Here is a 12,439-nt window from a genome sequence, read left to right on the forward strand (position 1 = left end):
CCTGTGCGTCCGGAGCCTGTGCTCCGCAACGGGAGAGGCCACAACACTGAGAGGCCCGTGTACCACAAAAAAAAAAAAAAAAAAAAAAGAACCAACATAAAACCCTGTTCCAATAGTTACTAAATGTTTTAATCTGAAAAGCAAAAAATAGTTAGGTAGATTTTCCTGTGAGAAATCACAGAACATCTCAACGCCTGCCTTTCATAGTCCCTAAGAACTAAAGTTCCTGATATCCTACCTCCGTAGTGTTAGTCTCAACCAGCAATAAAACTAATCCTGAACAAGGCAGGATATTTAACCCAAGTCTTAGTGCTACACTTTAATAAGGCCCAGAACAAGTTTTGTAAGACACATATCTAGCATCCAGTGTTTCAGGAATGAGTTCCTATGAACATTGACCTGCAGCAATCTCTATAACAACCATGAAACCTAGCGCTCTTCTTCTCTGCCAAAGTTCTAGTTCAGTACTGTGACTATGTTTCAGCCCTACACTAACACTACTAAACTCCCACCAGCTCCAACCTCCTAGATGAGTCCATGGGAAGGGTGGGAGACAACGTTATAGATCCTGTGCCTCTCCATCAATGATGGACTAATCATCTGGAACCAGGAAACTAATACATGACTACTTCTGCCTCCAGTTCCACTCCCCAGTGGCCTGGGTAGCTTAGATCTCAGCAGGCCTTCTGCTTGAAAGCATCTGAATTATGGCAAACTAATGGAGCTAGAAGAGAATTTCACTATCGTGCTGCTCCTCCCTCACATTTAACAGCTGAGGGACTGAGACTCAGAAATTAAGCAATTAGTCAATGTTAACTGTTAGATAAAGAGAAAACAAAGATCCCAGTGGTCTAAGCCTCCTGACCTCTAGGTCAGGGATCTTCCAATGATACCACGGCTACCTGTACTCTAGACATAAGGCCCCTTACCTGTGAAGGGAAAAAGGATGGGTCAATTGCACCTTGAGAACTTCCTCCAGCAGTAACACATTCCGTCAACAACTCCTTCAAAGTTTGCTTCATTTCCAAGGCTAAATCATTTAACCAAGTCTGAAAATAAAATTAGAAAATATATTATTTCTTATTACACAAGTCATAAAACAAAAACACAAGCTAATGACTCTATTCTTTTATTTCAGGAGGAAGGTTATAATTTCTTATTGACTCTCACACTCCCAAAATGTGTTGTATGGTATATAATTTTTTATTAATAAATGATTTAAATGAAGCCTCTTGGGATAATGTTAAGTGTGAAAACTCAAAAATTTGTAGCTAGTTATCACTATCACCATCTATACAAACCAAAATAACATGAACATTTAAAAACTAACCCATTCATTTCATCATTATGATAAATCAAACTAGATAGCTGGGCCAATAAATTAGAGTCACAATGACTAGCTAAGTCCCCTGGCTCACACTGTCTTGATGATCTTATATTCAGAAAGCTGTAACCATAGGAAGGGATTGCTTCATTAAGGTGAACCATATTATTTAAGAAGTTAAGATCCCTCTTCAAACAAAACTAATTCTGTTTCAAGGTCAAAACATTTTTCACTCATTTGATTATAGATAAAATAATAAAAGTTTAAACTAAAGTTAAAATAATAATGGTGATTGATAAAAATAGCATGAATATTTAAGAATCACTACTTAACTTTTTTTTTTTTTTTTGCGGTACGCGGGCCTCTCACTGTTGTGGCCTCTCCCGTTGCAGAGCACAGGCTCTGGATGCGCAGGCTCAGCGGCCATGGCTCACGGGCCCAGCCGCTCCGCAGCATGTGGGATCTTCCCGGACTGGGGCACGAACCCGCGTCCCCTGCATTGGCAGGCGGACTCTCAACCACTGCGCCACCAGGGAAGCCCACTACTTAACTTTTAAAAACTATCATTTGCGATAAAATATAAGAGCAAAAACTACAATCTTAAATAGCTTTTCATTATTACCTATTTTAAGTTCTAGCTTTTTACTGTTTATCTTTAGAGCACTTTCCAGTATTAAAAATAGCACAAACTTCTGCCCAGTTCAAAAGCCACTGGAGCTAAAGAGTAAGAAGCTCTCAGTGCAAGGCAGCAGACACCTACTCTGCTAATCATCACAAGAGCTCCAGGAGCACTGCACTACCCCCAGCTGCTAAAAGCTCTTTCTCTCTCTGTTCACCAAGTCCTAATAAAATCACAAGAAAGGAAAACAAGAGCAAAAACAACAAATCTCTTCAACAAATATGGGACGTACTTAACAAACCTTCTGTCCTTTCAACCACTTGATTTATATACTCAACATCCAATAAAATGTTGAGGCCTAACCAGGAATGGACTTTTTACTAAATTGTACAGATACATGCATGATAGGCATGGCCCTGACTTGCAGTTGAAAGATACCTTTAGAACTTAAAAGTTACAATTCAGTGTGTTACATCCTATTGCTGTTGGCTTTAGCTGTATAACTGTAATAGGCATTTGACAGTTCACTTCTAGTCCTGCAGAACCAATTAATCAATAGTTGTACTATAAATGCACTAGTTTCAAGTTTACTTGTTCACTTAAATCATCTCATACAACTCAGATTTTAAAGAAAAAAAAAAAAAAAAAAAAAAAAAGACTTATTGAGTAGTTATGTTCCAAACACTATAGTGTACCTAAAGCCAATTATCTCATTTAATTTTCAACAGAAAGTCTTTGCTAGTAGGACTCCCATTTTACAGGTAAGAAAACTGAGACTCTAAGTTATATAGCTAATAAGGTGTGGAGCTACAATTAATACCCAAGTCCTCTTGACTCCAAAGTAAAAGTTGTTTTCAAAATTACATGCTGCCTTCCAAAGACTAAAAATACATATTGTATTTAATATCAAATCATTCTGAACCTAACAAAACAAATTATTTTTTAAGATATAAGTTTCCAGGGGCTTCCCTGGTGGCGCAGTGGTTGAGAGTCCGCCTGCCGATGCAGGGGACACGGGTTCGTGCCCTGGTCTGGGAAGATCCCACATGCTGCGGAGCGGCTGGGCCCGTGAGCCATGGCCGCTGAGCCTGCGCGTCCAGAGGCCCGCGTACCGCAAAAAAAAAAAAAAAAAAAAAGATATGTTTCCAAAAAGCCTAAATTAACCAACTTACTCTACAAATTGACTGAATTAATTTTGATACAAAGTTCATATCGTTAATTCTGTATACCTTCACACTTGAAAAAGTACTTACCTCTACATTATTTGACAGAAGAACTTTGTTTTTAAAAGGTACAACTTCTCCCTCTAAAGATTTCATTGCAGTTATATGTTTTGATTCCTCATCAAAGCACACACTGTTAATGCCTACATTACAAAAGCAACAATTTATATGCAAAAGCTTTATTAAAGACATAATTATTAGACAGTATATATGATTACCACATAATACATAAAGTATACTTCATAATATAGAATATATTAGAATTATATTAATTCAGTTATATAATGAAATAGAACAGCTTTTCATAACCCAAAACTGGAAACAACCGAATGCCCATCAGGTGAATAGAGAAACTGTGGTATATTTGAACTGACTATTTTAAGTAATAAAAAGGAATAAAACATACTTTTAGGTACCTTGAAACCATTATGATGAGTGAAAAAAAACAGGCACAAATGAGTGCATAAGAATACATACCAATGATTCCACTTACATTATATGAGACAAAAAGATAATAGGAAAGGGGGAGAGCAAATAAGACTTCCCTTCCCCAAATTCTGCGCTCACTTTATAGTATATAAAAAAACACATTACCTAATTTTGACCTTTAGAAAAACCCTATGTTATTATTTACAATTTAAAGAAAGAAACTAGATTTCAGAGAGGTAAATTAATTACTAATAAATAGTAGAGGTAGAGCTTGAAAGCAAGCTTTCTGATTCCAAGAGCTCTTTCTACTATCTTCCACAGGCAAAATCACAGTTACAGATGTAAGCACTCTAAAGCTTCAGATATACAGTGGTTAATAAATACTTCTGTAAAGCACCAGAGAGTAAATATCTTAGGTTTCTACAGGTCATAAGGTCTCGGTGTCAATTACTCAACTCTGCTTGTAGCACAAAAGCAGCTATAGACAATAATGGACATGGCTGTATTCCCTCCAACAAAACCTTATTTAAAAAGAAAAAAACAGAGAGCTAGTCATATTTGGCCTGTGGGCCTACAGTTTGCTAATCCCTGACTGCAAGTGAAGATGATGAAAATTTTTTCCTTCTTAAAGTTAATTTGAAAAATACAGCTCTTTTCCAACAAATAATATTTCAAGAAAATAATAATCATCGTGTTTGTAGCAAACCAATTCCGAATGCAATTACCCAACTAAAATGATTCAACAACATCGAAGCATATGGCACTATTACTCTACACTTTTTACCAGGTAACCTCACCTCTTCCCATAGCCTAATTATCATCTATGCACAGATTGACTCCCAATTTTACATCTCCATCCCACATATCTCTGCTAACAATAATTGCCTACTGAGTATCTCCACTGGGACATCACTCAAGAGACCTTAAACTCAGTAATGAATGGACATGTTCTCCTTCACTTCAGACCTCTGCACATCCTATTCCCTCTGCCTCCCCATTTTTCCTCTAGCTAATACCTATATATTCTTCAGATCTCATCTGAGATGTCATCTTTACATACCCAAAACTGAGCTAAATGTCTTCACAGATGCAGCTATAACACCACATACTTATGTCGACCATAGAAATTGTCGTATATTATATTTGTCAACTTACTAGCTTGCCTCATCCACTAAACTAGAGTTCTTTGAGTGTATGACCTGTATTTTATTCAACAGTCTGCCTAAGAGCCTAACATCATGCCTGGCAGATAACTGAAACTCAATAAATATCTGTTGAATAAACATTCAATCTTACCAGCAAACAGTTTCTTAAGGTGAGACTGAATCACTGATGGGTTAGTAGACTGGCCCAGTATTTCTAATAAGTCATCATCACCAATAAAGTAAAATCTTGGGAATGCTGAGCGTTTTTCCTAAAAAAAACCCCACAAAACAAAAAAAATAATCTCTTTTCAAATAATTAAGATATTAAAGTACTTTATAATTTATTATACAAGATTTTTTTAAAAAAACATGCCTCCAAGAATTCATTTAATGATTTCTGACATCTTTGAAGCTGATCAAGTATCGTTAGTAGAGAATTTCTGATTCCTGCATGAGTAGTTAACGTTGTAACTCTATTATCTTTCTTGATGTCAGTCATTATCGATCTGCAGAAGAAAAAAGTTATTTTCACATCTATTTTAACAGTTTTTGGCTGAAAGAGGGATATGGAGACTTTTTTTTGCTTGCTTAAAACAAACTAGTAACATCAGTATAACAGCAATACATTATTATACTTCTAATAAATAATCCTCAAAGTTAATAATACCCCATTACCATTTTTAACCTCCATTATTGCACATTCTCTTATTTCATTCACTCACTAAACAAATATTAAGCCTTACCTCATAGAGATAATGGCCCGGTGACAGAGAAAGATAATAAATAATTTCTCCAAATATTCAAATAAAATTATGATAAATGCTAAGAAAGAAAAGCACAAAGGACTGTTTTGTACTAAGAAAGAATTAGTACAAAGGCTAATGCAGAAATCCCTAACCTATGACTTATTTGAGGAAGTAATTTAAGCTGAGATTTGAATGATAATGAAAAAGAAAAAGACAATGAGTAGGAGGGAAACAGCTTCTGGCAAAGACCCTGAGAAAGAGCGTGGTACGTTAGAGAAACTAAAGGCTAGAGTCACTAAAGCAAAAAAAAAAAAAAAAAGAGAGAGAGAGAGACAGCACAAGAAAAGGCTAGAGAAATGGACAAGGAGCAGATCCTTAGATCTGCTTTATCCTCAGAGCAATAGAAAGTCATTTTAAAGTTTTACTTAATGAAATAAAGTAATGTGGACTTCATTTTTAAAAGATTACTCTGGCTGTTGTGTGAAAAACTTACTGGAGAAGACGAATAAAAATAAGTCAAAAGATTAGCCAGTAGTACAAGTGAGTGACAAAAAAATACTTCAGAATAAAATCAAAGAAGTAGAGATATAAAAGATATAATAAAATCGATTAGTAGGTTAGAATCAACAAAATTTGGTAACAAATGGATTTGGAAATGGAGGAAGAGGTCAAAGATATCCATTATGCTTCTGCCTTGAGCAGTTAGGTGGTATCATTTATCGGGAAAGAAACCAGAGAGAAAAGAAAAGGGACTGTAGGAAAGGGACTGGGGGTAAATTCATGAATTTAGTTTTGACATGTTGAGGATATTTAATACATTTGGAGCTCAGAAAAGAAATAAGAGCTCAATAAATAAGTTGAGGAGACCTCAGCAAATAGATGAGAATTGATTCTGAGAGTGGTTAAGATCATTAAGGAGAGACTATAGACTGAGAAAAACTAAAGCTGAAAGGTGGAGAATGTCTACATCTAAATGTTTAGAGAGGGCTGAGGACTAGCAATCAGGAGTGGAACCAGAGAAACAGGCAGAAAACCAAAAAGGACAGATCACAGAAGCCAAAAGAACAGAACTTTCTAAGAAAGAAGAAATTTTCAACTCTATTAGATACTAGTCAGAGATAAAGTAAAATGAGAAATAAAAAATACCCAACAGATTTACCATGGGAAAGTAATTGGTAACTTTAAGAAATACTAGATATATATTAGTAATATTATTATTACTATTATACTATAGAAATATTATTAATATAGGTAGAGTGGTAAAGATAGAAACCAGATCAAAATGATTCAAGAAGTAAACGACTGAATGAGAGAAACTAATTTCTCAGAAGGATCCAGTAGAAAACAAGTTGAAGACACAGATGACGCTAATAATGTAAAAGTAACTAGCTTGTATTAAGTACCTCACCATATGAATAAAAACCATCATATATGTATTTGTCTTATGTAGTTGTACTGACCTAAAATCTTCATCAACTCTGTTGAAGCGCATCTGTTCTTTTGGTAATGCTCCACGGCCAAAAATGGGTTCCAAATATACCCACTTTCTCTGAATATGGTTTAAATTCTGTAGGTACTCATCTAACTCTGCAAGTTTTCTTTCCCAAATTGATACTTTATCTTCAAATCCTTTATAATAAGGAGAATCCTTTAAGGACTGCAGAAGGCACCTATTATCTCCAACTTGATTTACTATATCCTTCCAGTCTTTAATCAGCTTGATAGTTCGACTTTGGCTGTCTTCATAATCAACCAATGTAAATACTGCTCCAACTCCCCAAAGATCAAGCTCTCGTAAAGCTTCTCTGATTGTAACTTCACCTTGTGCCCGACTATTTAAATCCTATTTAACACAAAATATCCATATTTATTATTTCAACATTATCATATAAATAAGTTATATCTATTTTATAAGATATATTTTTATTTGGCTTTTCACCATAAAGAAAAAAAAATTTAAGTGGATATATTTTAATCAATCCAAGAGAATTACTGGCAACTGTATTAAGGGATATCAGATATCTAGTTCACATGGTCAAATATATACAGAGTTCTGCCTTATGCTTTTTACTTCTAAAAAAAAAAACAAAATTCAAGCATCCATTGCAAACCACAAAAATATTTAAAATTTTGCAAAACTCAGCCATTTTATTGTAATTTAACTGTAAGTTCCAATACATCTAAAATGATTAGCAACCATCTAGAATTACCTCCTACAGCAGTCATGCTTTATAACCTTATGATTATCTATATATGCTCCAAGATTATCAGCAAAGATGAAAGTATACATATTAGATAATATATTCGAAAATAAAACAATTTGACATCAAAAGTCCTTTTATTTTTTTACATTGAATGGGCAGAACACAAAATAGAAAGTCTGCTACTTATGATAAAATTGTGCAAGTTTTACTTTCACCTGAGACCTATGCTAAAACTGATTAGCAAATTGGTTCCTTGTTTAGTTCTCTGTATTTTTGTATCCCTTAGCTTCTATTTATAATATACCCTATGATTTTAAATGTATTTTATAAAATGCTCTGTACTTGTTTGCTTTTTGATTAAAGCTGACTTCCTTCTTAAAGTAAGACATATTTTATTTCAGATTTTTCTCTCTCTCAAAGAAGGGGTTTATATTGTTTCTATAACCCCATCAATAGATTCAGATGTATTACTAATGAAAGAATAATGCAAAAATGGAACACTGTCACTATGTTAAGTGAAGACAGAAATTTAACTTGCTGTTTTATTTAAATAAAATATAAAGCAAAAATGTATGTCAACAAGGGTCAGATCTATGAGATATTTATAAAAGTGATTCTTACTTTAAGGTCTGAAGCTTTGGCAACAATTGTAGCAGCTACTCTAAGCAGATCACCAAACAGTAATTTATCTAGACTAGTCCCCCTAGGAAGGTCAAGTAGACGAAAAAGGTCAAGCCAGTGATCTGGAGAAAGATGCTCCCCTCTCACATATTTCAAGATAGGGACTGCGATCTGTTAAAAAAGAAGAAAAAAAGATATATGTATGTACATATATAAGCAAAATGTGAATTATTATTTAATTTTATTACAATTATCTATAAGATTTTTAATTACTGTATTATCTTATCTCACAATCCTAAAATCAAATTCTTAAAAAGGATTGTATAAAACTTTTTATTAAACATTGCTGTGGATACATGCAAATTTCCCTTGGTAGCTTGATATATTTTAAAACGTGACCTAAAATATTTCTATTTTTATAAATTTAGGAGATTTAGGAAATGACCTATATCCTAAATACGCTAAATGACCCATATCTTAATTGCTAAGTTATAAATACTCCAATATATAACTTTAACCATAAATTTCTTTGTTATAACTTTAGTTATAACTTAGTTATAAATTTCTTAGTTATAACTTCAAACTGAAGCAGAAATATCAGTAACTTCTATGGTTTACTCTATACTTTCTATTTTTTTCATGTAATGGAATCATTAAAAATATATAAACTAAAATTACAGTTCAGTCACTACACAATAAAAAGATACATGAAAGCGCCAAACACCATTTTTAAATAGTAAGATAAGTAAAACTATCTTACTTTATATTTGTCAATCTCTGATTGTAATTTCACCGTCATTACTGAATGTTCTTCAACCTTTCTTAATCTGTCATGCCAATTCATCAAAAATTCCTCAAACAGATATGTCTTAGTCCTGTAAAATACCAGAAACATACCTTAAAATTTACGTCCCAAAAAATATCACAAAACTATCAGAATCTAAATACTGTTTATGAATCAAACCTAAAAGTAATCCAATCTTCATTGGCCATTTCTTGAAATCCTTGCTGAAATTCTTCATAAAGGGCCCAAATCTGTGCACAGCTCTCAATGTCCTTAGAGATGCTATATGCCAAGGAGAAGTTGGGCTCTTCTAGGCCAAAATGATGGCAATCATCACTATAGAAACAAGTAGCAAATATCATTAACTTTTTAAAAAGAAAAACTGTTAAATATCAATAAGTTTAACTAATTAATATTTAACTGCACTCCCTGTGTGTGTTTGTGTGCATGTATCTGACAGCAGAGGTAGACAGACAGTAGGAGGCTATGTCTACTTTACATAAGAATTTTACTTTAACTACTTAGGAACGAGCTCTTCCAAATTCATTAATATGAATTTTTTCCAAAGGAGTCAAAGTAAAATTGGTAATATATATCAATATATTTTATGTACATATGTCATATATATAAATATTCAGAATTGCACAAATTTATGGATTAATCTGAGAATAAAGAATATCCATTAATATTCTTCTAGGTTGAAAGAATTAGCTTCTAGAACGTAAGATATTCTTCATCTAATTAATGTAATGTCACTTAATAAACGTGGTACTAAAACCTCCACTCACCTACGAAGCCAATTAATTTATGGATGCATTTACCTAAATGGACCAAACCTAAAACAATTATTAAACTTAATATCTTGTATTATTGTAACATAAAACAACAAATATTTTTCTTTGAAGTCTCATCATTTTGCTAGGTTCATTTTTTTCCCCAGAAGCTCTAAAAGTAATTGTCCATTAATTTTATATATTCCATTTTCAAATACAATGAGATCACATAAAGTAATATTCCAACTCCCTAATTTGACTTTTAAGTAAATTTAATTTTCTATTATTATTATTTTATTTGCTATTATAACTTCTATTATTTCTATTTCTAAGCCTAACCAGAAATCTGCTTTTCTCTTAAAATCCTAATATAATTCAACAACTCCTAAGAAAGCAGTAGCACGAGCACTTAATACTGGTATTTTTTTTTTTTTTTTTTTTTTTTTTTTTTTGTGGTATGCGGGCCTAAAAAGAGAGCCAAGCGTTTGTATTCTTCCAGTCCGGCCATAATTTTTTTTTTTTTTTTTGTGGTATGCGGGCCTCCCTCTGTCGTTGCCTCTGCCGAGCACAGGCTCCGGACGCGCAGGCGCAGCGGCCATGGCTCACGGGCCCAGCCGCTCCGCGGCATGTGGGATCCTCCCAGACCGGGTTGCGAACCCGGTTCCCCTGCATCGGTAGGCGGACGCGCAACCACTGCGCCACCAGGGAAGCCCCCAATACTGGTATTTTTTAAACTGCTGAAGTTTATAAGGAAAGACATTAAGATAATAAATATAAGAACATTACTAGCTTAATATATAAATACAAAACTCTTTTTTCCAAAATGTGCACTATCAGTTTTAAAAAATAAACATACACCAGCTGTTTTCTCATGACTTCAAAATCATCAAACTCAATTTTTTTCTCTTTTATTGACTTTGCACTTTTATCAAGAGCATTTTGCTGGCCAGTTTCAATAACATCATCACCAGGCTTTAGTTGGTCCCAACGAGCTTTAAATTTTTCCAGTTCTTGATAATAGATCTGAAGACGTGATTTCACATTTCCTTTCATCACTTCAATCTATAAGCCAATAGAGTTTACATAATTTAATTCAAAGTCAAATTTTACTTTATATTCACATTTTTATTTCCAACATTTCAATTTAAAGGTCAAAAAATATCAGTATCAGCTTTTCAAAGATTATTCTTTATTACTGATTTCAAGTACATTAAAATAACTCAAAAATAAATTAGACAATAAATTTACAAAAACAAGAGATATACTGCAAACATCATCATTACAAAATCATTCATGTGATTAACAGCATCCATCATAACTATCAACAAAATCAATGTGATAAAAAAAATTGGATCAATGACCTCCAGTTGTTCTACCTGATTATACAGCTGTTTAATAAAGGAGGGCATTTCCCAGTCTCCCATGCAGCTAACAGCCATAAGACTAAGTTCTGGTCAATAGGATATGAGTGTAATAGATGTGTACAACTGCCAGATTGTACCCTTAAAAGATACCATACATAGTAGGTAAATAAATTTATTCATAAGAAAGCCTGAAAATAATGTCACATACCTTCCTGGTATGGTAGGAAACAAAGATAAACTATGTGACACGATCATCATTTATACAGTGTTTTACTGTGTGGAAGTACTGAAGGAGGTCAATTTCATCAGCAATATATTGGGTTGACCAAAAAGTTCCTTCAGGTTTTTCCACAAGATGTCACAGAAAACCTGAGCTTATAAATTCTTACAAACCTGAGCTATAATGGAATAAAGCAAGAAATATTAAATGAGAAAAAAACTTTCCATTTTAACAAAATGACCAAAAGGTTCTTACCTGATCTTTAATCATAAGTTGGTGACTTTCCATCATCAACTCAAATTTATCCCACTTAGCTTTCAGATTACTAATTGTTTCTAAACCTCCACCTGCCACAGTCCGTAAAAGTCTGTTTTTATCTTCAGCTTCTTGAAATAAGGGCAAAATCTAAAGGTTAAAAAATGATATGTGAAAAACAACATATTTTATCAAATTTATTAAGATTCCATTTATTTAAAATTGTTTCATGATTTGCTTTTTAAATCAAGATTTTTGCTTTTACATAATTTGTTTTGTTTTGTTTTTGTTTTTCTTTTGGTTATTTAGTAACATATTGTTTAGTCTCCATGTGTTTGTGTTTTTTACGTTTTTTTCCCTGTAATTCATTTCTAATCTCATAGCATAGTGGTCAGAAAAGATGCTTGATATGATTTCAATGTTCTTAAATTTACTGAGGCTTGAGTTGTGACCCAAGATGTGATCTACCCTGGAGAATGTTCCGTGCGCACTTGAGAAGAAAGTGTAATTTCCTGTTTTAGGATGGAATATCCTATAAATATCAATTAAATCTCTCTGGTCTATTGTGTCATTTAAAGCTTCTGTTTCCTTATTTATTTTCACTTTGGATGATCTGTCCATTGGTGTAAGTGAGGTGTTAAAGTCCCCCACTATTACTGTGTTACTGTCGATTTCCTCTTTTATAGCTGTTAGCAGTTGCCTTATGTATTGAGGTGCTCCTATGTTGGGTGC

General features: G+C 33.5%; 1 protein-coding gene across 1 annotated transcript in view; it reads right to left on the minus strand.

Moving 5' to 3' along the window:
• Nucleotides 1-12,439, minus strand: part of DYNC2H1 (dynein cytoplasmic 2 heavy chain 1) — a 387,388-nt gene that overhangs the window by 329,451 nt on the left and 45,498 nt on the right. Inside the window, exons 21-30 of the mRNA XM_024115318.3 lie at nt 11,708-11,857; nt 10,725-10,930; nt 9,276-9,431; nt 9,072-9,186; nt 8,312-8,482; nt 6,947-7,329; nt 5,114-5,246; nt 4,892-5,009; nt 3,197-3,309; nt 930-1,049 (exon numbers count right to left, since the gene is read on the minus strand). Coding sequence (XP_023971086.1) covers nt 930-1,049; nt 3,197-3,309; nt 4,892-5,009; nt 5,114-5,246; nt 6,947-7,329; nt 8,312-8,482; nt 9,072-9,186; nt 9,276-9,431; nt 10,725-10,930; nt 11,708-11,857 — 1,665 coding nt within the window. The remainder of the gene's footprint in view (nt 1-929; nt 1,050-3,196; nt 3,310-4,891; nt 5,010-5,113; nt 5,247-6,946; nt 7,330-8,311; nt 8,483-9,071; nt 9,187-9,275; nt 9,432-10,724; nt 10,931-11,707; nt 11,858-12,439) is intronic.

Source organism: Physeter macrocephalus, chromosome 16, assembly GCF_002837175.3.
Source record: "Physeter macrocephalus isolate SW-GA chromosome 16, ASM283717v5, whole genome shotgun sequence".
NCBI classification, from domain to species: Eukaryota; Metazoa; Chordata; class Mammalia; order Artiodactyla; family Physeteridae; genus Physeter; species Physeter macrocephalus.